This window comes from Cebus imitator, unplaced genomic scaffold (assembly GCF_001604975.1).
Source record: "Cebus imitator isolate Cc_AM_T3 unplaced genomic scaffold, Cebus_imitator-1.0 Scaffold517, whole genome shotgun sequence".
Taxonomy (NCBI): domain Eukaryota; kingdom Metazoa; phylum Chordata; class Mammalia; order Primates; family Cebidae; genus Cebus; species Cebus imitator.
The window spans coordinates 560,831-581,485 of NW_016107832.1; the positions used below are offsets into that span (position 1 = coordinate 560,831).

A 20,655-nucleotide genomic window follows, 5' to 3' on the forward strand; every position below is an offset into this window, starting at 1 on the left:
TGTTCTGTGTAGTGTTTTGAGATGCTCAGTTCAGATAATGATTCACTTTGTATCCAAAATTTACATCTATTAGTTTGGTTGTATTTTAAATGTAGAACATGTTAGTGACAATGAAGCCAAGAACTAAATGTTCTTTGAATGCTATTGATGGGTCCTCATGCCCTGTATGCAGTCAGTTGGACTAGACATATTCAACAAACAATATATGGTCTTATCCATTCACATAATCTGGTTTTACAAGAGCTATGGCAGAAATGTTATACATCCTGGGAACCTCCTGTTAGTGAGCACTGGAAGCATTTTGCCATAAACTTGCTCTGGTGAATGTGTAAAACACAACACATTGTGTTCCTTAGGATTTATCCAGGTCTACAGTGGATACAGTCAATGAACAGATATTAGCGCTTATAACATACACCGGATGTGGAATCTCCTCCATTTTCCTGGGAGTTGCATTGGTGACATACATAGCTTTTCAGTAAGTTGATACAGTCTTGCTCTGAGTAAGCTTAATTTGGTTTGATGGATGCTATTACCATTGTAACTTTGTTAATTTCATGAACACATCACAATAGGAAGAAGTCAGATCCATTAGATTATGAAGTGGACAGGTTAAAAACAAAACATCAAGGCTCCTCTAAAAATATTTTAATTGGATTTTTGTAAAACAAGAGAGTTGGGATAAGAAAAGATTTCTCTATTGGGATATAAGAACACCAATCCTAAAATAAAATCTCATAAAGTAGACTTTATTAAGAACTTTTAAAATCAAAGGACACAATTCAGCTAGTGAAAGGTAAACCATACATAGAAGTTATTCACAATGCATATATCAGATAAAACACTTGTATGCAGAATATATAAATAACTCTCACAAATCAAAAAGCAAAAGACAAAATTTATAAACGGACCAAAGACTTGAACAGGCACCTCACAAAAGAGAATATCCATGCCTAAGGCTTACCTTTACCCAAATGGCCAATTAGCATATGACGAAGTTCTTAATATCATTACTCATCAGAGAAATGTTAATTACAACCACAGTTATGTACTTCTCTGCACCCACCAAAATGGCTAAAATTAAAAATACTGACAATAGCAAGTGTCAACAAAGATGTGGAACAACAGGAACTCATACATTTGCTGATGGAAATGTAAAATAGTTCAGACACTTTGGAAAATCCTTTGGCAATACCTGCTAAATATAAATATGTATCTTGCTGTTGACCCAGAAATTTCACTCTTAGATATATACTCAAGACAAATGAGTACGTATGTCCACTGAAAGATATGTACAAGAATATTTATAGCAGCTTCAGTCACAGCAACTTCAAATTAGAAACAACCCCAATTTACATTAACAGTTATTTGGTTGAATAAATTGTGATATATTTGTAAATGGAATGCTACATAGCAGAAAAAATGAATTACTGCTATACAATACAACCTAATATCTAATCTCATAGACATAGAATTGAGCAAAGGAAGCCAGAAAAATAAGACAGCATACTGTGTGGTTTCATTTACATAAAGTTCCAAACACAGTCGAAATTTATGGGGATAAATGTGAGAGCATTGGTTATCTCTGGTGGGCGATATTGAATGGTAGAAGCATGAAGGAACCTTCCGGGGTGTTAAAAATATTCTACCTCTTGATCTGGGTGGAAGTTCCACAGGTACATGCATATGTAAAGATCCATCAAGTTATAGTGTTAAGACTTGTGCACTTTACTATTTGCCTCAGGGGGAAAAAACACATTCACACAAAATGAAAACAGCAGAATTAAAATCAGTAAATATTTAATAACAGTGTAAATGAATCAAAGGGGGTAATACTTTTTTTTAAAATTTTGAAAAATACTGGGTGAGTTTCTGCAAAGTAAAGTTGCAATCACTTAATAAAACTTAAGGTCATATTTCCATGAGGCCAAATATTGTGATCCTTGGAACTCTCCTAGTAACTCTACTTGGAATGGTTTCTGTAGTCATCCTGGTATTTGGTAATATCTAGCTCAAACCTGCTGAAGCAGTGGTGATAGAATCATAATACCTGGGAAACTTCTTCCTTTTTTTCTAAAAGATAAAAAGAAAAAAAAGGGACTGCCTAGTTGAGAGAGGCTATTATTATTTCTGTTAGTGAAGGTCACTACATTTATTATACTTCGATTCTACCTGGAAAGAGGATGGGGGACTTTGAAATTTAGGACGTATAAGCTAAGATGAGTAATTCTTTTATTCTTTCACTTATTATGTAGGCAAGATGTGGTGACGTTTAATTTAAAAAAAGAAGACTTTACCTAATATTGTACTTTCTCTTTTAGCAAACTTCGAAAAGATTATCCTGCCAAAATCCTGATCAACCTGTGCACAGCACTACTGATGCTAAACCTGGTATTTCTGGTCAATTCTTGGTTGTCATCATTTCAGAAAGCGGGAGTTTGTATCACAGCCGCAGTGGCACTTCATTACTTCCTGCTTGTTTCGTTGACTTGGATGGGCCTGGAGGCGGTTCACATGTATTTTGCTCTAGTCAAAGTCTTCAACATATATATTCCAAATTATATCTTTAAATTTTGTCTAGTTGGTTGGGGTAAGTATATCTGCCATTGTTTTTGATATTTATGTCTTAAGCCTGTGTGTCTTTCTAATTCTAGCTCTGCTAGACAGATTCTGTTAATATCGTAGGTAAAAAATTAAGGATCGCCTTGTTGGTGTTTGGTCATGTATCTTTTTTTTTTTCCTGCATGTATTGCTCTATAAATTCAATGCTTAACCTTCATGACGAGGAGTTAATGCACAAATATTTATTTGGTACTTATTGTGTGCTGTGCTAAGTGCTGGCTCTACAGTAGTGAACAGATTTTATCTCTTCCTTTATGGAAGTTACAGTCACAACAAATACTAATAAAACAGATAACACTTAGGTAGCACTTACATGTGCCAAATGCTATTGTAAGTGCTTTACATGTGCATTTAATCCTCACAATATCTCTACAGGTTAGATTCCATCATTATTCTCATTTAATAGATGAGAACACTGAGGCACCGAAAGATGAGGTAATTTGCCAAACTCACACAGCTAGTAGGCAAGAGAGCTGGGATTTGAGCCAGGGAGTTTGTCTCCATAGTTTGGACTTTTAAGCTCTATGGTCTTGCCATATTGTGTAAAGAACAGGGAAAGGACTTGAAATGGGTAAAAGAGTGCTGGGTCACCCAGAACCTGATTATCATCACACCTTCTGACTGTGGTGATCACTGCTGCCCTTGGAAGAAGCCAGGAATGGTCCTCAGCGTAGATCTTTTCAAACACAAATGTCATTTCATTGGCTTGCTTTCCTGTGTTTCTAACTGACATGGTCAGCTTGGTACCTTTCCTCTCTCTCCCTTGTGTATTCAAGCCAGATTTGGGGTTCACAAAATGTGTTAGATGCATAGGAGATGGATATTAAGTAGCATACCTAGGGTACAAATAGGAACATAGATTTTATCTTCCACTGCTTTTGTGAAGACAATAGCTTCCTAATTAGCTACTCATCCCTTTAATGAGTTCATTAACATAGTACATGCTTTCACTGGATACACAGTCAGTGCTATTATCTATGCTAATGTGGGGAGCAGAGACAGGCAAATACTGAACAGATCACAATCTAAAAGCTTGTTTTAGTACACTTTGAAATCCATCAGAAACACAGAGCCAAAAGCAGTCGATACACTCCCCTTGGTGCCTTGTGTCCCTCATCGTGATTCAATCAGAGGATTGAAATATGTGGAAGAGCCTTCATGAATAATCCAAAAAGCAGATAACCCACATATGGCCAATTGTGAAAGGACTGTAAATATCACTCCATCCTGGCTTTCCTTCTCCCTCATCATCACCCATTCCCAGTTTCTTTTTCAAACCCTTCCTTCAGGGCTCACTTCTTATCTCTTTGATCTTCTAATTTCACACACATTTCCTGGGTTACAAGGAGAGGCAGGAAAGGCTAAAGCTTGGTACTTGGAAGCAGGAAAACCTTGAGTTACACAAGCTGAGAAGCCTGATTGGCTCAATCAGTAAAGAAAGATACAATAAGGCTGGGCGTGGTGGCTGACGCCTGTAATCCTAGCACTTTGGGAGGCCAAGGCGGGTGGATCACAAGGTCAGGAGTTTGAGACCAGCCTGACCAACATAGTGAAACCTCGTCTCTACTAAAAATATAAAAATTAGCTGGGCGTGGTGGCACACGCCTGTAATCCCAGCTACTCAGGAGGCTGAGGCAGGAGAATTGCCTGAATCTGGGAGGCGGAGGTTGCAGTGAGCCAAGATGGTGCCACTGCACTCCAGCCTGGATCACAAAGTGAGACTTCGTCTCAAAAAAAAAAAGATACAATGAGCCACCCTTAGGTTCAGTTTATTACTTACATAAACTGTGAAAGGAAGGGTACCTAAAAGTGCCAGCTCTCAGGTTCTTGTCCCCCACACTAAAAAAAGCACCATCAAAACAACAGGGAATGGATGACTGCCACATGAGTTTTAGGGTTCCCTGTGGCTGAGGAGCTAGTTTTAAATGGAAGTGATGCTGTTTTCTATTCCGCAGCCCTATTCTGAGGGGGCAGGGTACAAAGGCCCATACCTCCCCAGAACCCTGGGGGATGATGGATGAGAAGCTGTCTCCTGACAGCCTCCTGTAGGAGATAGGGAGGCAAATAGGAGGTGGCCCGGAGCACCTCCTCAGAGGCCTCCCATCTTCTCAAATTTGTAGAGGACCACAGGGCTCACGGTCCAAATTCAGATAAGGCTTTACCTGCGTGGTCTGTGTGGATACATGCAAGGTCACCAGGGAGCCACAGCTGAGCTGTCCCACTGCAGGGAGTTTCAGAGCATTTCAATATTTTAGACAAAGGCAATCAACTGTAAGGAAAATAGATATTAGCATCTGTTTATGTTTGAAGCTCTGCCTTACGAATGCCAAAGCAACCTGTTGGAAAGGTTTATTACTTTTAATGACAAAAAACGAATTACTTTTGCACCACCCTAATGAGTCCCTGTCCAAGACAGTAGATTTTTTCCATATTTAAAAAATAACAAACAGTAGGGATCATTTAAAAACAATTTCAATATGTAAACACAGCTTAAAGACTCCCACACAAATTCTAAATATGAGACCTTCCTCTGTCCCTCCCTTCCAGATTTCAGGGGGTATTTAAAAAAATATCTGCAGCAGCATTCTAGGTGCTGTGCTGCGGGGGCGGGGGGGGCATACAGAATTTGAAGGGACTATCCTGTTTATCACAGAAGGGGACAGTGGAGGATTTTTCAACATGCTTGGCATTCTGGGCTTTGGAACAGCTTTGGAAATGTAACAAAACCCCTAAAATGTATGTAGGTGTATGCTCTTAGTCTAGGAGAAATACAATTGAGAGATAAAGAAATCATTTAAGTTTTGCAAATGTACATGAAATTGGATTTTTAAACCCTGTGTCTATACTCTCCTCACGTTTGACCATTTTGACTGAACTGATTGCTTTATTATAGTCTGACCGAATTGAGTGGTCGTTAACTGGTCGATCTAGTCAAAATGTCAAACTAGTAACGAGTGTGGAAACAGCTTCCCTGTCAAAAAAGCATTGAAGGCTGGAGCTGATTGCCCTGTGCCCTTCCCCTAAGGTGACCTAGACAAAAAGCTACTGGGAACAAAGGGGCGATGTGGAAAGGGAGTGAAAATTAGGGGCTCATCATCTGAGAAGAAATGCCTGATGCAAACGTGCATTCCAATTAACTAGATACTTCTTTTGCCAAGTTGATTTTTTGTCACTTGAGCTATTTTTAATAGCTAGTGGGCGTTGTATTGGAACCATTGGCATGCTGTCTAGTTTAGCAGACTGGAGAACTCCTAGAAATGTTTAACTTGGAAGAATTCATAAACATTTTGCAAACAATGATATTTTGATGCCTGCACATCTGTGGCTCATTTAAACAGTGTCTTAATGGATCATCACCCACAGTCATTGATTAGGATCCCTCCTTGCTACCTGATAAAATACCTTTGACTTGCTCTCCCACTGTAGGAATCCCAGCGATCATGGTGGCAATCATAGTCATTGTGAATAAAGATCTGTATGGAACTCTGAGCTCAACAACTGCACTGTAAGTACCAGCATCTCTGCTTCTGTGGTGGTGGGGCTCTGACCCAGCAGCATGTGGTAAAGTGTTGTCAGCCTGGGATTGGTCTTGACCCTGACTTCAGGAAGAAATTAGCCTAAGCCCTTTTGCCCTAAACATAGTCAAGGCCACATTCATGTAACGGTTAGTTGCCCAGGCCTTCTATGATCTTGAGCAAGTTATCTTACCTTTTAGTTCAATTACATCTTCTGGAAAATGGGGGAAATAATGTTTCCTCTTAATGTCCTGTGCAAATTAAAATAATATCATGTATGTAAGGTGCTCAGCATGTTGCCTGTTCTATGGTAAATGCTGTATAACTGGCAGCTATTATGATTACAAAACTCACACATCAGGTCATTGAAAAGAGTTAGTGTCCACTACAAGGAAATTCTGAGATGATTTGGAAAACATTTTTTACCTTTCAACAACAAAGATCTTCCCTGAAGAACACTGAACAGCTTTCCTTTGTAAACAGCCTCTGCTTTGTTGTTCTCTTGTTTCTTTTCATTTTTTTCCTTTTCTTCCCATTTGATGTATAAGCTCATCTCTTTAGTTCTCCCAATCACAACCACAAGAGAGTAGCAATTCACTTCACCCCATGTCTCCAGAACCTTCTTTTACAGGTGTGTAGATAGTTGCCCTGTGGTCCTTTAGGTTGCACAATCTCATTTTACACTTCGGATTGTTCCATTCTTCTTATCATTGCCTGTCAACTTCCCTTCCACTATAGATTTCCTCTCCCACTGGACTGGAATCAAATGTAGGAGGTCCTGCTCCAAGACTCACCCGTCTTTCATATTGAGATGACAGTTTCCAGGGGTCAAAATTACTTTGCCCTTTGCAGCAGATCCTTTCTAATTAAAATTCCTTGTTATCTTTTCTTTCTCTTCCCTTCCTTCTCATTTCCCCCTCCATCCTCTCCCCCTTGCCTATTTTGTGACTTAAAAGGTCCCCAGTGTCTACCTAATGGTGATTCTTCTTGAGCCGTCAAAAGCAAGAGCAAAAGCAAAACCAGAACAAAATCAACTCCACTTTTTCCCAAAAGAGACTTTTCAGATGTGACTTGGGTTAGTAAGAGGCAGACAGCTCCAAAGTTGTTTTTTTTTTTTTAAATTATATTTTGAAGTAATTCATGCATATGGAACAAAATCCAAATGTACAACAGGGTGGAGAATAAAAAGTAAACCCCATTTCCAACCCCTGGCTACCCAGTTTCCCTCCTTCAGGTAATTCATATTACCAATTTATTACCAACAATCAAATTTGTATGAATATTCTCTTGCACACTTTGTTACCCAAATGGTAGATACACACCATTTGGCACCTTGGTCTTTTCACTTAACAATATATCTTGGAGGTGATTCTTTACCCAAACATATAACACTATGTCGTTTTAACAGTTTTCTACAGCGTACTTTAAGAATGCCGATGATACTCAGGGAACCCTAGATATCAGACTCTATTAGGAAAATTAAATGTTTTTTAACACGTTTACAACACACACACAAAAACTCACACATATGTGAAAGTATCCACACCAATATAAACAACATGACCAAAAGAGATTTTTCTGGTTTTAGAAAAGAGAGCTCAGCTAAGTTGACACACAGTTAAATTAGTCAAGCTTGTCTGTGTTCAAAAATCAGGGACAATGCCTCCAGTAATTGCAAATGTTATTAAATGGAGTATCTGTTCATATGAGGCACTGCAAATTTTTTCTTTAATAAAATCTATACAGTCATTAATCAATCCCCTGGCCAGTGTTACATTTGTCATCCAAATACATCATATTTTAAAACAGTACACCTAGAGCCCTTCTCTTTTTGTTGTATTTTCATTAACTTTCATAATCTCACCATTGTTTGATACAGCATTCAGAAAAGCCACTCACTGCTCATGTCCTGTCACTGTGATATTTACCATGTAAAGTAGAATTCATCCTGCAAATAAGAGCTCAGGTGTAAGGTGATTGGGTGGGTGTGCAGAGGTGGTGGGGGGAGCACGGTGTCAGAGAGCCTTTTTGGGAGAAAATATATCATTTTTCTGCTGTTAACGAAGAGAATAGTTTCCTAGGGAATTAGCCTGAGAGGTTTCTGCATATGTAGGGCAGAAACATCCTCTAGGATTTCTGAGTCAGAGTTGGAAAGAACCCTGAACTGGGGCTCAGGTTCTTGTCCCAGCTCTGCCTCCAGTTGGTGTGAGTGAACTCTGTCCAGTTCATCTAAGGCTAGACGTCCTTAGGGTGAAATAAAACTGACTAGATGATCTTCAGTCTCTGAGAAATAGGACTTTATGTTTCCCTTTCTCATGAAAGTCTTCTTTGTTTCTTACAGTTGTTGGATTAAAGATGATTCTATCTTTTACATCTCAGTGGTGGCTTATTTTTGCCTCATATTTCTCCTGAATCTCTCCATGTTCTGCACTGTTCTTGCTCAACTGAATTCTGTGAAATCCCAAAGCCAGAAGACTCGGCGGAAGATGATCCTGCATGACCTCAAAGGCACAACAAGCCTGACATTCTTACTTGGTCTCACCTGGGGGTTTGCCTTTTTTGCCTGGGGACCCGTGAGGACCTTTTTCTTGTATCTTTTTGCCATTTTTAACACTTTGCAAGGTAACTGCTGCTTTTTTGCCTTTTCCATGGCCAGCTACACCTCCAGCAAAGCTTTTGTTGCTTTGAAAATAATCTCACCTGTTGAAAAGTGAAAGGAGAAGAAAATGCTCAAGAGACCCCTGCTCTCATTGAGTTAATAGGCAGCCACTGGAAACATTAACTAGATGTTAGCCTTTGTTAAATGCACACACAGCTCACTCTCTCTTACTCAAGGGTATAGGGAGAAGCCTAGATAGCTAACCCAACTTTAGCTATTTGAAAATGTCTATCTCAAACACTGATTGGCAATACTTCTTACACTATTCACTGTAGCAACACATTGTGCTAGAAAATGTACAGATTCACACTAATGTTGACATTTTGAGGTACACAATCCAGCTAAACATTGTAATTAACTGGAAAGCAGAAACATTAAAGTTTTGACCCCATAGGCTGTATCTGCATCTGATATCCTAATATTTTGGGAAAGAGCCACGCTATACTATCATAGAATTATACAGGAATGAAGATTAAAAGCAAAGGCTGTGGGAAAGGCCAAGATTCTAGCCTTGATTTTGCTATAAAACAATCTTCAAAAAGTTACCGTAATTGGTCGAATTAGATGATCCTAAACTAAAGCCCTAGAGATCTTTTAATTACTTTCCTTTATTCTGATGAAATGAACAAATGATCAATGAAGTGACGAAATGGTAGACAAAAGATGGCATGAGTAGTAAAAGCTAGGGGCCGGGAGCAATGGCTCATGCCTGTAATGATGACACTTTGAGAGGTTGAGGCGGGAGGATCACTTGAGGTCAGGAGTTCGAGACCAGCCTGGTCAACATGGTGAAACCCTGTCTCTACTAAAAAACATAAAAAATAGCCGGGCATGGTGGTGTGTGCCTGTAGTCTCAGCTACTTGGGAGGCTGAGGCAGGAGAATCACTCAAACCCCAGGAGGCAGAGGTTGCAGTGAGCTATAATCGTGCCACTGCACTCCAGCCTGGGAAACAGAGTGAGACTCCGTCTGAAAAAAAGAAAAAAGAAAAAGGTAGGGATCTGGTTCATATAACTCTGAGTAATTGCTGGTGTTCATTTTAACCTGATTTTGACTATTAAAAATATTGGGGGGAAGAGGCATGCAAAATGATTTTGTGGGAGTCTTCAGTTCTACCCCAAGCTTTTTTATCCTCAAAGTTTAGTCCATTTTGGCTACCAGGACAGGCTGAGTGTCAACTTGGCATTTCATTGAGTTAGAGTCTCCCTTTGCTCTCTCCACTATTTTTTTCATTTAATAAACCCTTCTTTTCAATACTGAAGCCCGCTAATGGTCCCATGGGATGCTCCCACAAGGAAAAGGTTCTATGGCCAAATAACTTTGAGAAATGTGGCAAATACATCCCCCCATTCTTAGAATAGCGCAATATACATTAGCATGGTAAAAGCTCTATTATGAAAAAAATGCCTTTAAAAATTTGTTTTAATGCAGTGTCTTACAAACCTCTGAACCCTTTATTGTGGTCATTGTTAATCCCTGAGGGACCTTGGGAAAAATTAATTGGCATGCAGTTATTATATGCCAGGCACTTGCAAAGTGCTGCAGGGAGATGGGAAAGCAGTGTAGCAGAAGGCATGGCTTTTGCATTTATGTTTTATGACTCAAGAAACCATCTCATTTTAGAGCAATGAGGTGTATTAATGGAAACTTTCTGTCCCACCAGATGCTGCCAACTTTATACAGCCATGTTCTAACTGGAATGTAAGAAGTCGCAAAGTGTGTTGTTCTTCCTTCACATGCCATTTTTCTTGCCTCTGGTAGTAGGAATGGAATTTTCAGAATCTTTCCATACCACCCTCGCTTGGTTCCCTTGGAGGCTACTGGCACTTGCTTGAATCCTAGTGTAGAACTGAAGGTTGTATTCTAGTGTAGGACTGAGGCCCTGGTGATGGTTCTACACTTTTTCTGTGGACAGAACTGCCTGGCCCACACTACGGTACTCTAACTTGTTGCTCTAACCTCAAGAGCTTAACCAGTCTTGGTGTAGAATGTCCACAAAATGGATTAGAACCCAGGTGCCTGTGAAGACTTCCTCCACTGTGGTAACTCTAGGCTTCTTTTTCACTCACTGATTCTGAGAGGAAATGTACTCATTTTGTGGAAAGACAGGTTAAAGAAAGCTGGCAAAAAATCGAGAAAGCAGGGCAATTTTGAGCTTAAAAATGAAGGGCAGAAGTGTTTTCAAAACTACTCTTACGGTGGAAAGTAGCATCTAAGGAGGGAGCCTGCATGGATAGAAGCAGAATTTAATAGGGTGTTTCTCTTTTCCAATTTTAATTTCAGATTTAGGGGGTACATGTGCAGGTCTGTTACCTGGGTATATCATGTGATGCTGAGGCTTGGGGTATGAATGATCCCATCATCTAGGTAGTGAACATAGTACCCTATAGCTTTTCAACCCTTACTTTCTCCCTCCTTTTCCCTATAGTCGTCCCCAGTTGTCTATTGTTGCCATCGTTATGTCCATGTGTGCCCCAATATTTAGCTTTCACTTAAAAATGAGAACATGCAGTACTTGCTTTTCTGTTCCTGCATTAATGCGCTTAGTATCATAGCCCCTAACTGCATCCATGCTGCTGCAAATGACATGATCTCATTCTTCTTTATAGCTGTGTGGTATTCCATGGTGGCTATGTAGACACTTTCTTTATCCAGTCCACCATTAATGGGCACCTAGTTTGATTCCATGTCTTAGCTGTTGTGAATATCTTTGCAATGAACATAAGGGTGCATGTGTGTTTTTGGTAGAGTGATCTATTTTCTTTTGGATATATACCCAATAATGGGATTGCTGGGTCAAATAGTAGCTCTGTTTTAATTCCTTTGAGAAATCTTCAAACTGCTTTCCACAGTGGCAGAACTAATTTGCATTCCCACCAACAGTATATACGTGTTCTAATTGGGTATTTCTTGAAAACTAAAATCAAAGTCCCATAGATCCAGCATCAACAGAGCCAAGCTGTCTCTGTCAGATATGCCTTATGTCCATCAAGCACCAAGTCTTGCCAATCTTGCATAAAATGCCTACGAGATAGAATGTGCCATCTTGTAGCAAAGGTGTTTTCAAAGCCCAGAGTTTCTCTCTCTCTCTCTCTCTCTCTCTCTCTCTCTCTCTCTCTCTCTCTCTCACACACACACACACACACACGCGCGCGCGCGCGCGCGCATGCAAAGCACTACCCAAATAACCTCCAAAACGAGCAGTGGAACAGTGAACAAAGTAGCCATTAAAAAGACAAATGGCAAGCTTGCAATGCTGGTTGAAGGGGATGGGGGTGGCCTGTGGTCAAGTGGGAAAAATTATGCTCATGATGAGCTATTTGTGAAGGAGGAATGCACAAATAAAAATGCAGGTGACAAAAACCTGACATCGTCCCTCATGCCTGTGTTTTTCTGGTGAGTAAGCAGATCAATCTGTTATTGGAAAGGAAAAGGAAGGCTGTCAGGCAGAGGGGGAGAGCTGGCAGGCAGCTCATTGGAATCCACAGAATAACCTTTAAGTCTGAAAACTAACTAAACACCATGCAAGAAATCAGAGCAGTAATAGGTGCTTGATGTCACTGTCACCCCTTGTACATGCTGAAACTGGAGGAGTTTTGCCTGCTCTGAGACTGTGGTTTGCTCTCCTTGGGGTGCTGCACCGCCTTCCAGGTGGCTGCTGCTCAGAAGAACAGTGAACGCTGCTGAATTTGTCACCGCAGTTGTTTGGTTACACACGGAGATAAAGCCCTTGGGAGAGTTAGCGAGACATGCCATTCCGTTTAGCCTCCAGATTGCTGCCTCCTACCTGGAATCAGAGTCTCAGGGCTGGGGCTAGGGAGCCAAGATCTTTCCAATCAAACTTAATATCGAGAAACAGGAAGTCACTTGCCTCTGTCTGAAACTTTCCAGGGACTGAGAACTCACCATTCCATAAAGCAAAGCGTTTAACTTCTTATTAGCTCTGATGTGGTACCAGCTTTCCTTAGCTGAGGCTAGTGTAAAGTACAGCAGTTTATCCCTTGGGCTCTATAGTCAGACTGCCTGCATTCAGGCCTGGTTCTGGCAGCTCAGTGTTAGCTCTGTGACCTGGGTCAAGTTTACTAGGCTTCTTGGACTCCAAGTTCTCTCAACTATAAAAATGGGACTAATAGTACAATGCCTATCATATACTCATTGCTAAATAAACACTAGCTGTGATTTGTTAGTACGTGGTTGCCCTGGAACTTTCTTCCATTGCTCCTGGTTCTAACCTGACAAACATACAGATACAAGCCTAATTTGTCCTTTTCATGACAGCCCTTTCAGATCTGTGGCTACGTTACCATCTCTTCCCACCCTATGTTTTCCACTCCAAGGTTTTTGTTTGTTTGTTTGTTTGTTTTTAAATCGAGATACAACATCCCAGCTATTTCAGCTTTTCTTCAAGTTCATCACCATCTTTCTTCACTGTATTCTTGAATACTTCTGTTTGCCATCTTCCTCTTAAAACAAAGCCTCCCAAACTTAACATGGTGCTGGTGGGAGATGTGGTCAAACCAGGACAGAATGGCAGGAGACTGTCACTCGCCTCAACTGAGATCCTTTACTTCCAGTAGTGCTCTAGCTGAAATTTGCTTTGGGGACATTTACAATTGACTGGTGCTCAGTTTGCAATGGGTTAAGACGTCTCTGACACTAATCGTTTACCTTCAGGACTACCGACCAATGTAGAGGCAATCTAAACCTGTATAGAGAATAAAGGTTTCCAAACTGCACTTGGGTCAAAATAAATATTTTGAGGCTCAAGAAGTTATCACTATGTTGTAGATGGATGTGAGAGTTTCTGTATGAAGTGCCTTGAAGTTCTAATCAACAAATATTTATTGAGCTGCAGCACTTAGTGTACTAAAGACCAAGGCCAAAATGACATAAATATGAAAAGAAAACATATCTCGGCCCTCAAAGACTCAACAGCTAGGTGGAGAAATGGGAAATAGATAAATAATTACATGGCTAAGTGTAGCAAATAATACAAGAAACAAAATGTTATGAGTTCAGAAGTGGGAAAAATGGGTTCAGTTTGAAGCATCTGGAAAGGCTTTGTGGATAAAGACTTTTTATAATGGACCGTAAATAAGTCAGGCTGTTGACAGGAGTTATTTCTGCCAATTCTACCCCCAACTGCAGGAAATTTAATTGGTCCTCCAGGGAATTTGCAATCAAGATCATTTTTTTTTAGACCGTCTTGCTCTATTGCTCAGGCTGGAGTGTAGCGGCTCGATTCTGGCTCACTGCAACCACCACGCCCCGGGTTCAAGTGATTCTCGTACCTCAGCCTCCCAAGTAGATGGGATTACAGGCATGTGCCACCACACCCAGCTAATTTTTGTATTTTTAATAGAGATGGGGTTTCTCCATGTTGACCAAGTTGGTCTTGAACTTCTGGCTTCAAGTGATCCACCTGCCTTGGTCTCCCAAAGTGCTGGGATTACAGACTTGAGCCAATACACCCAGCCAAGATAATATTAAATCATACCTTCATCTTCCAAGGAGAGATTTTACAGGGTGGCAATGAGAAATGGCCAGCATGTTGGCAAATACTTTCAGCCCCCTCCCTCCCACTTGCAGGACAAAATCAGGGCTGGCATTAGAAGTTGGGGGCCAAATCTGTGGTTTCCACATGGTGTCATTATGCCAAAAAGCATGTGTAATAGTTATTTATTGCTATGTAACATATTACTCCCAAATTTTACCAGCCCAAAACAACAAATATTTATTATCTCACACAGTGTCTGGGGATCAGGAATTCAGGAGCAGCTTAGCTGGGTGTTTCTGACTCAGGGACTGTCGTGAAGTTGTAGTCAAGCTGTCATCTGGAGCTGCAGTCATCTGAAAACTTGACCGAGGCTAGGGAATGTGCTTCCAGGAAGGCTCACTCACATGGTTGTGGACTGGAAGCCTCAGTTCCTTATCATGTGGGTCTCTCCATAGGGATGCCAGGATGTTCTCAGGACAAAATACTTGGCTTCCTTCAGAGTGACCAGAGCGAGAGCAAGCAAGTGAGAGACAGAGAGAGAGATGAGAGAGAGAGAGAGAGGGGGGAGAGAGAGAGAGAGAAATATGTCTTTTATAATCTAATCTTGGAAGTGACATGCCATCCCTTCTGCTATATTCTGGTGGTACAATCTGGAAGGAAACTACACAAGGATGTCAATGCTAGGATGTTGGGATCATTGACAGCAATCTCAGAGATGGGCTACCTTACATCTCATGCTCTTGGATGAACGGCAGCCCAGGGGCAAAGCAGGGGTTGACATGAAGTCTTGATACAGACCTTTTTGCCTGTGGGAGGGAGGCTACAAAGACAAGATCAGAAAGTCAGTAATGGCCCTGAGGTTCCTTGAAAGCAGCATTTCTTGTGATAGGAGTGGGCCTGAGTCAGGGCATTGGTGACAGCACGTGAAAGAAACTGAAAAAGACTGACCTTCTTCTCCTGGCTTAGGATTCCTCATTTTTGTGTTTCACTGTGTGATGAAGGAGAGTGTGCGGGAGCAGTGGCAGATACACCTCTGTTGTGGGTGGTTGCGACTGGATAACTCTTCTGGTAAGATGTCAGTTTGGATGAAGTTTTGAATTTTACATGTTTTACAAAACTGATCAGATTAATTTGTCTCCTAACTTGAGTTCATACAGCATCAGCATCAAAACACAGGCTGTTTCCATGTCATGAAAATGATTTGTGCTTTTTTTTTTTCACTATTACTTTTTTTTTTAATTGCATTTTAGGTTTTGGGGTACATGTGAAGAACATGCAAGATTGTTGCATAGGTACACGCATGGCAGTGTGATTTGCTGCCTTCCTCCCCTTCACCTATATCTGGCATTTCTCCTCATGCTATCTCTCCCCACCTCCCCACCCCCCATCCCTCCCCCATGTGCTTTTAAACTGAGATGAATGAAGTTAAGTGGAGGATGTGACTTGGGCCATATTTTAAACTAGGGATGCTTTTGTTTTGGCCCAGATTCCTTGGATTGCTTACCCTCACTGTCACATCAGTCTCAATTCAATTAAAAGAACATTGACTGAGTGCCTACTGTGTTCCAGTCACTGGGTCTCAAGGGCTTCTGGCTGGTAGCCAACAGTGGGTTGAGTGGATGTAGGAAGCAAGGGGTGGTGGTGGAGATGGAGGGAACTTATAAGCATTCCTGAGATGCATGACCAGTGGGCTGCACAGGTGTACTGATGGCTCACAAACTGGGGGATGTATTGAACTCAGATGTTGCCTCTTAACACTGGTGCTTCCCTTGAGAATGTTTCCAGTGCAGGCAAACTGGTGTTCTATGTATCAAAAGGATCTTCCATCCAATTCAGGCAGCTTCTCTCAGTCTCAATACAAAGCTGAATCCATTTTCTTTAGGGAAGGCAGCACTTGAACTCTAAGATTCTGTAAGTAGCACTGAGATTCCCCCATTACCCACTTTATGCTGGCCATATCAGTAATCTTTTGGTCCTTGTGCTCTGGGAAAAGCAGGCATCCTTGGTACGTGAATTGTCTCTTCCTGTACCACACATTAAAGTATAAACCTACTTCTTACAACTTCATAGAAAAGCTGACTCCTTGAGGTACCCAGAATGAACATTGTGCATAGAGCTTTGTATTTTTTTAAACCACATTATTGATGTGTAAATCATACATCATAAAATTCACTACTTTAAGTATAGAATTTGATGAGTTTTATATTTTTAACTTTTCTTGGTATCATTTCAGATGGGAGCAGCCGATGTCAGATAAACATTGGCTATAAACAGGAGGGACTAAAGAAAACCTTTGAGCACAAACTGTTGATACCATCCCTCAAGTCAACTGCAACTAGCTCCACTTTCAAATCTTTAGGCTCTGTGCAAGGCACACCTTCAGAAATAAGCTTTCCAAATGGTAAGAAAAAGGCTGTGTTGTCTACATTCATATTCCAGAGATATTGAACTAATGTGAGACCACGTACTGGGTCTTGGATGATACTTCCTCTTCAAAACTAGATGCATATGTGCACATATATGCCTCGACTCATTCTTGACTCAGAAAGTGTATGTAGAGACATAGAAATGTGTACAGAAGCGTGTATAGGTGTTTTTGTGCCCAGTAAATTTACTAAGTATAAATATGTTGTTAGACCAATAGAGGAAAGAAGAGATGGGAGGTTAGAAAATTCATGAGTAATTAAAAACAATTGTCACAGACTGTTGAAACCAGAAGGAACCTTAGACGTTGTCTAGTCCAATCCCTTCATTTTACAGTTGAGGTACCTCAGTTGGGGAAAAGGAAAATCCTTATTGACAGTCACTGAGCCCATCCTAACCAGCCAGTAGAACTGGGGCCAGCCACTCAGCCTTCAGCCATCCAGTACAACTGGAGCCAGAACTCAGGTCTTCTGGCTCTCAGGGCTAGTACACCTACCAAGGAAACTCTCAGAGATACACATCATTCTTAGGTGCTGAGCTTCTTCCATAGGAAGCCATATTTCTAAGCAGAGACAGATGTTCAGTTGGGGATGGGGTGTTGTGCCTAATTATGTAAGAAGAGAAAGTGTAGGAAAAGGATTGGCCTACAGGTTTAAAGTAAAGAGAAAGGCAAAGTGAGCAAGAACTGAAGAACTTCAGGTTGATATTGTGATGATTCTTTCTGCATATGCGCTTCTAGTTAGATGATGATGCAGTGGTCTTTGGTTGCCTTTCTTTAAGACCAAAGTGTACTCCAGTCCACACACACTTTGGTGGCCTGGCTGTAGTCATTCTCCCACCTTTTCAGTGCTGGAGGTAGGACTGCCTCATCCACTAGTAGTTTTCTTTATGTTGGCTCCAAAAACCAATTCTACATCCGAGGGCTGAAGGCAATGTGGAAGCAGCATGGTAGATTAAAAAAAAAACCCATTAAACTTGAAGTTGAAAGGCTTTGGTTCAGGCTCCAGCTCTGCCAGTCACTCTGTGACCTTGAGCACATCACTTCCCTGCTTGGAGCTACATTTTTTCTACCTTTAATATGAGGGAACTGGAATGGATAATTTGTAAAGTGCCTGCCAGCTTCAGGACTGTGTAAGAGGCAACATTATTTTCCAGTTTAGGCTGGGGTTGACTAGTGTATAGAGTCTCAGTCTCCCATCTTTGTATGGGACAGTTAGTGGTATGCATGAAAAAAACCTTTCATTTATCAGACTCTGGCCAACTAACCTGTGGATATGTCTTCATGCTCATATAAAGGCACTGGGATGACATGGCATAGACAAGGTATGGGTTGTGGAAACGCCTGAGTACATAATAGTTGGGGCTGGTAGGGAAATAACATTTTTCAAGAGAGTTAGTTAATATTGGATTTCTTGATGTTCCTGGGGACTAATGTTTAAGTAGCAAATATACAACCCAATATGTACATATTTTGCTTCAGAGGATCACTAGCAAATACCATGTCCAGGATATTGATGTTGTCTTACCAATCAATAGACCTAGAAAACCAGCATTAAAGTGATCATCAGTTGAGACTAACTGAGCCAGTGGGGCAGGTAGACCTACCACAGGCTCTAAAACTGAAATCTGAGTGCTACCATTGTATTGGTGGCAGCCAGAAGCTTGATTCTACTAGCAGAGTGAAAAATCATGCCCTCTGTACCACCAGGCATTCTCAAACTTGGGAAATAGCCAAACTTTCAGTGCAAGAATATCAAATCCATAAGGGATATAGGTGTGTGTGTTTGCATTTTACGTCATCTCCTCCTGAAGGCCTCCAAGGTTTGTGCATAAATATCCTCTTCTAGGTTAAGGTTAAGGTCAATAATGCTGCCTGCTATTCACAGTTTAGGAAGAAGATAGGCACTTCTGTCAGGATGAATTAATTCACCCCAGTTTTATATAAAATGATCCAAAGTAGGCACTGCATCCTTTTCTTCTCTTCTAATTTCTTTATTTTTTCCTTCATTTAATAAAATTGTCTTCTGCCTCTACTACGTGCAAAATCCCTGATGCCACAGCTGAAAATGTTCTTTTTTTCTTTACTGCAGATGACTTTGACAAAGATACCTACTGTTCCTCTCCTTGAGTTGTGGAGTTGTGAAGTTGTGCCTAATTATATAAAAAGAATATAACACCTGTGGAAATAAAAATGAATTTTGCAAGTGTATACTTGCTCGGGTGATGGGTGCACCAAAATCTCACAAATCACCACTAACGAGTGTACTCATGTAACCAAGTACTACCTGTTCCCCCAAAAACCTATGGAAATTAAAAAATTTAAAAATAAAGAGCAAAACAAAAATCCCATAATGAATTCCATTCACAAACAGAATTTTTCAATAAATCCCAGTAGATATAGTTGCCTCCTCCCAACGCCTGACTGGGGAAAATGTTGAATTTGTGAAACAATCTGCTCCAACCTTGTACTTTAAATATTATTTTAAAAGGGGAAGAATAAGATAACATTTGGTAAATATTAAAGTCAGAATAATTCTCCTATTTGTCATTACAGTTGTTTCTTTTTTGGATAAGATTTCAGGCTATAGTTAGAGGAGAAATGTCTACAGCATTGAAAATTTTGTTTTAAAAACTTTAAGTGTACACATCCTTTAAAAAAAAGTCAAGACCAGGATCCTTACTGCCCTGCCATGGGAGCCAAACAATTTCAGGTGGTCAAAGTTTCAGGATACCCGGTTGGCCTGATACCCACAGAGGAAGTAAATGGGAAGAGCCACAAGGTCATACATTTTGGAAAAAATATTCTGCCCTGTTGGCCTGTTACAACAAAGCACCTGAGATCCCCATTATTCAAGTCATATTTTTGATTGAAGCTCTTATTAAAATGTTAACATGTTTTGTGAAAAGGTTGGGCCACCAATCCACAGACACCCATAAATTCCTTAGTAAGGGTGAATTTCTCAGCCAAGACAGCCCCTCAGGGCTCTGAGCAAGCGGGGTCCTGAGGAATAAAACTGTTCAAAGCTGGTGGTTCTCTCTAGGAAGGAAAGGCTAGATCGAGGTGAGCAGAACAGTGGGGAGATGGAGACAAGAAGGGCCATCCAAAGGCAACAGAGTGAACAATGAAGACGAATTTCACCAGCTTTCCCTTCTGTGGCTTCCCAGTCAGGTGTGCTGCTCACATTTGTCCTTGGGTAGAAATAACTAAAGAGAGAACATTCTGGAAGGATACACAAGCAACTGGTATCAGTGGTTGCCTTCAAGAAGGGTAACTGGGTGTCTAGGAGCAAAAGAGGAAGAGACATTTACTTTTCACCCTATACCTCTTTGTATCTTTCGAATCTTGTATTGAGAGGATATATTACTGCTCGGAGCAATAAATAAATGAATACATAAATAAATAAAGATAACCAGCCCCTTCCAGTGAGAAAGATAAATGCCTGCATTTCAATACCAAAAATCAAGTTCCCCAGAACACTTGTCAGTATGTATGATGCAGTGGGCTATAGAGATAGCAGAGTTGCGTTCAAATCCCAGCTCCGTCACTTTCTAGATGTGCGACCTCATGATGTAATAATAATCATACATGCATCCTAAAATTGAAGCAAAATTGAAGTAAGATGAGGTCAGAAAATGTCCTAGCATAGTGTAACACAATACATTTTCATTTCTTTCTCTTTCAAATCCCCATCAGCTTACCACTCATCCCCTCATGGCCCCAACCTACCATGTCTACCCCATTAAAGGTATCACATTGATCTTCTAAGGAAAATTTAATGCTGACTACCACACAGACTGCAGAACTGGTGCCAGTCACTGGTATAAAGCTCCTAGGCCTCCATTGTCCCCCCATCATCTCACATAATATAAAAAAGTAGGTTGGCCCTTAGGTTCCTAAATATCTGCCATCAGAGTCAAATCCACTTTTCCCCATGTGGC

The 20,655-nt window shown here is 40.7% G+C and overlaps 1 protein-coding gene across 1 annotated transcript in view; it reads left to right on the forward strand.

The window, feature by feature from the left end:
* Positions 1-19,360, forward strand: part of ADGRG4 (adhesion G protein-coupled receptor G4) — a 112,328-nt gene extending 92,968 nt beyond the window's left edge. Inside the window, exons 18-24 of the mRNA XM_037733336.1 lie at positions 357-478; positions 2,322-2,590; positions 6,049-6,127; positions 8,479-8,759; positions 15,259-15,360; positions 16,526-16,693; positions 18,807-19,360. Coding sequence (XP_037589264.1) covers positions 357-478; positions 2,322-2,590; positions 6,049-6,127; positions 8,479-8,759; positions 15,259-15,360; positions 16,526-16,693; positions 18,807-18,844 — 1,059 coding nt within the window. The 3' untranslated portion in view covers positions 18,845-19,360. The remainder of the gene's footprint in view (positions 1-356; positions 479-2,321; positions 2,591-6,048; positions 6,128-8,478; positions 8,760-15,258; positions 15,361-16,525; positions 16,694-18,806) is intronic.
* The last annotated feature ends 1,295 nt before the right edge of the window (positions 19,361-20,655 follow it).